At 72.0% G+C, this 2596-nt stretch overlaps 1 protein-coding gene across 1 annotated transcript; it reads left to right on the forward strand.

Moving 5' to 3' along the window:
* Window positions 1-290: 290 nt before the first annotated feature.
* Window positions 291-2316, forward strand: APLN (apelin). Its single transcript, XM_074601229.1, has 3 exons — window positions 291-408; window positions 1263-1434; window positions 1527-2316. Exons 1-2 carry the CDS (start codon window positions 339-341, stop codon window positions 1427-1429), a joined length of 237 nt encoding a protein of 78 aa, XP_074457330.1. The 5' UTR covers window positions 291-338; the 3' UTR covers window positions 1430-1434; window positions 1527-2316.
* The last annotated feature ends 280 nt before the right edge of the window (window positions 2317-2596 follow it).

Consider the following 2596-nt stretch of genomic DNA (forward strand, 5'->3'; position numbering starts at 1 on the left):
GACCAGGACTGCGGGGGGGGGCTGGGTGTCTGAGACGGGGCTGGGGGGGCGGGCGATCCCCAGAATGGGGGGGAAAAGACTCGGGGAGGGGTTCCTGGGGGGGGGATAAGGCTTGGGGGGGGGGTCCCGGGAGGGGTGCGGGCGATGGGGCGGGGCGGGGCGGGACCGCCCCGCCCCGCCCCATCGCCCGCACCCCTCCCGGGACCCCCCCCTCCCGCCCCGGGGGCCCGGTGGCCACATGACCGGGCGGGGGGGGGCCGGGCCGGGTTCTCACCGCCTACAAATGCGGCTCCCCCCGGAGCGGGGCCATCACCGCCGCCTCCCGCCGCCCCCCCAGCATGGCCGCGCCGCGCTGGCTCCTCCTGGCGCTGCTGCTGCTCCTCCTCTGGCTCGCCCTGGTCGCCGCCGGTGAGTGCTGGGACCCCCGAGTTGAGAGGGGGGGACGCACACACATACAACACCCCCCCCCACCTTCCGAGCCCCCCCCGCCATCCCTCGGTCCGGCATCGCTCGGTGCAGCGGGGAGGATGGAGGGGACGGTGACCGGGTGAGCGTGGTCGGAGCGGGGCTCATGGCAGGGGGGGCTTGGCACCCCCTGCCCGTGCCGGCTGAGGAGCTGGGGGGGTGTGAGGGGAGGACAAAGCGCTTTTCATGGTGCCAACAAACCCCCCCACTATCCCTCCGGGCGGCCGAGCGGAACAACAGCTGGGCGAGGGCCGGGAGCCGTCGCTGCCACCGGGGCACGACCCGCCTGGTGCCGCGGGTGACAGCCCAGGGCATGGCTGGCGGCGGGAGCCACGGCCCTGCCACGCTGCCCACGGCGGGGCTCGGACCCCTTGCCCGGCTGCGAGCCCTGTCCCAGCTCGCCACACATGTGACTGGTGGTGCTGGGACCGGAGCATCTCTGCCAGCGGAGCAGCGGGGAGCCGGCTGCAGGGCGAGGGCTGGGGGTCTGGGTGGGCGCTGCCCCGCTGCTGGTGCAGGAGGGTGGCTCTGGGGAGGGTCGGGGGCCAAAGCCCGAGGTTGGGCTGCTCAGTGTCCCGCGCTGAGGCCGGCAGCAGTGGCCGCACGAGGTGGTGGCCATGCTCGGCGCAGGTGGCCTGGCCGCCTCGGCGCAGGAAGCACTCGGCCGGCGAATGGCTCCTGCTGGGGGCAATTCAGGAAACGGGCAGGGCCCTGCCTGCCGCGGGCAAGCGCCACAGCATCCCCGTCCCACGGGCAGGGTGGGGGGACACGGCTAACGCTCTTCCTGCCGTCCCCAGGGCCGCTGGGCCAGGCGCCGGACGGGAAGGATGCGGAGGATGGTCTCATCCGAACCCTGGTGAGGCCGCGGGGTGCGCGGCGCGGGGCCGGGCACCGGCCAGGGGGTGCACGGAGGTACCGGCGACCCCGGCCCCGGCTCTCCCACAAGGGCCCCATGCCCTTCTGAGGCAGGTGAGGAGCAGCGGGAGGTGAGGGGGACAAGGGGACACGCGTGACGCTGCCGGGAGGGGACTCACGCGTACCTGGGTTTGCTCTCGTTGCAGGGTTGCCACCAGCCCTCCAGGGACGCGGCTCCCATCGCCCGCTCTGTGTCCTAGCCTGCTCCGCTCGACTGCCGGCCCCGAGCGCAGGGTGCCACCTCTGAGCCCTCGGCTGGCGTCACCTCCTCCCTGCGGCCGTCCCTGGTGGCCCTGGCTCCGTGTCTGGTGCCGTGGGTGCCTCCTGCCTCCCCCCCCGCCTCCTGGGGTGGCCGGGAGCAGGTCGCCTGTGCAGCCCGTGGTGAGACCGGGGGCTGCCGTGACACCCCTGTCCCAGTGGACACGGGGCTGCCCTGGGCATCGGCTCGCTGGGACCCCCGGGCTCTGCGCAAAGCACTTTGTCAGGCGGAGGAGCTTCTCCGCAGGGGTCTGTGAGCTCCCTCGGGGCTCCTGCCCCATCCCTCCCTGTGGCCCACACGCTGGGGCGAGCACGTAGCTTGTCCTGGGGGGTCTATTTATTCCCATGGTGCTAATCCCACACCCTGGGTGAGCTGCCCTCCCCTCCCTGGTGAGCATGGGGTACCCCCCCACTGGCAGACCCACCTCCTGGGGACCCCCGAGGCGTGGGGCGCCCACCCAGGACACAGCGTGGGGCTCTGGGCCCCTCTGCCCTGCTCCACTCCATGGGGCACTGGGAGCATGGGGGGGCACTGGGGTGTCTGTGTCAAACACTGACTATGCCAAAGGGGGGACCCTTGCTCTGAGTGCTGCCGGGTCCCGTTGACCACGTGTCTCATGTCTGTAAAGATTTATTCCGTGTAAATACATCTTTATAATAAAGAGTTACGATGACAGTAAGCCCGCAGTTTTGCAGGTGGGGGCAGGGGTTGCTCGCCTGCCGGGGGGAGGGCTCCCAGGGACCCTCCGCTCCCTCCTGGCACTGCCCGGCGGGGGCTGGGGGCTGAGGCAGCCCCTTCCCCAGCCCGCTGCTGGCAGAGAAGGCGCCCAGCGAAGAGAGAAACCAGCTGCGGGGCTGGGAAGTTGGGGAGGAGGGTGGGAAAACAGGTCAGTGTCCCGCAGGCTTGCAGAGGGGCTGGGTGATGGAGGCGGGATGCGGAAGGGCGCAGGGATGCTGG

This window comes from Larus michahellis, chromosome 9 (genome assembly GCF_964199755.1).
Source record: "Larus michahellis chromosome 9, bLarMic1.1, whole genome shotgun sequence".
Lineage (NCBI taxonomy): Eukaryota > Metazoa > Chordata > Aves > Charadriiformes > Laridae > Larus > Larus michahellis.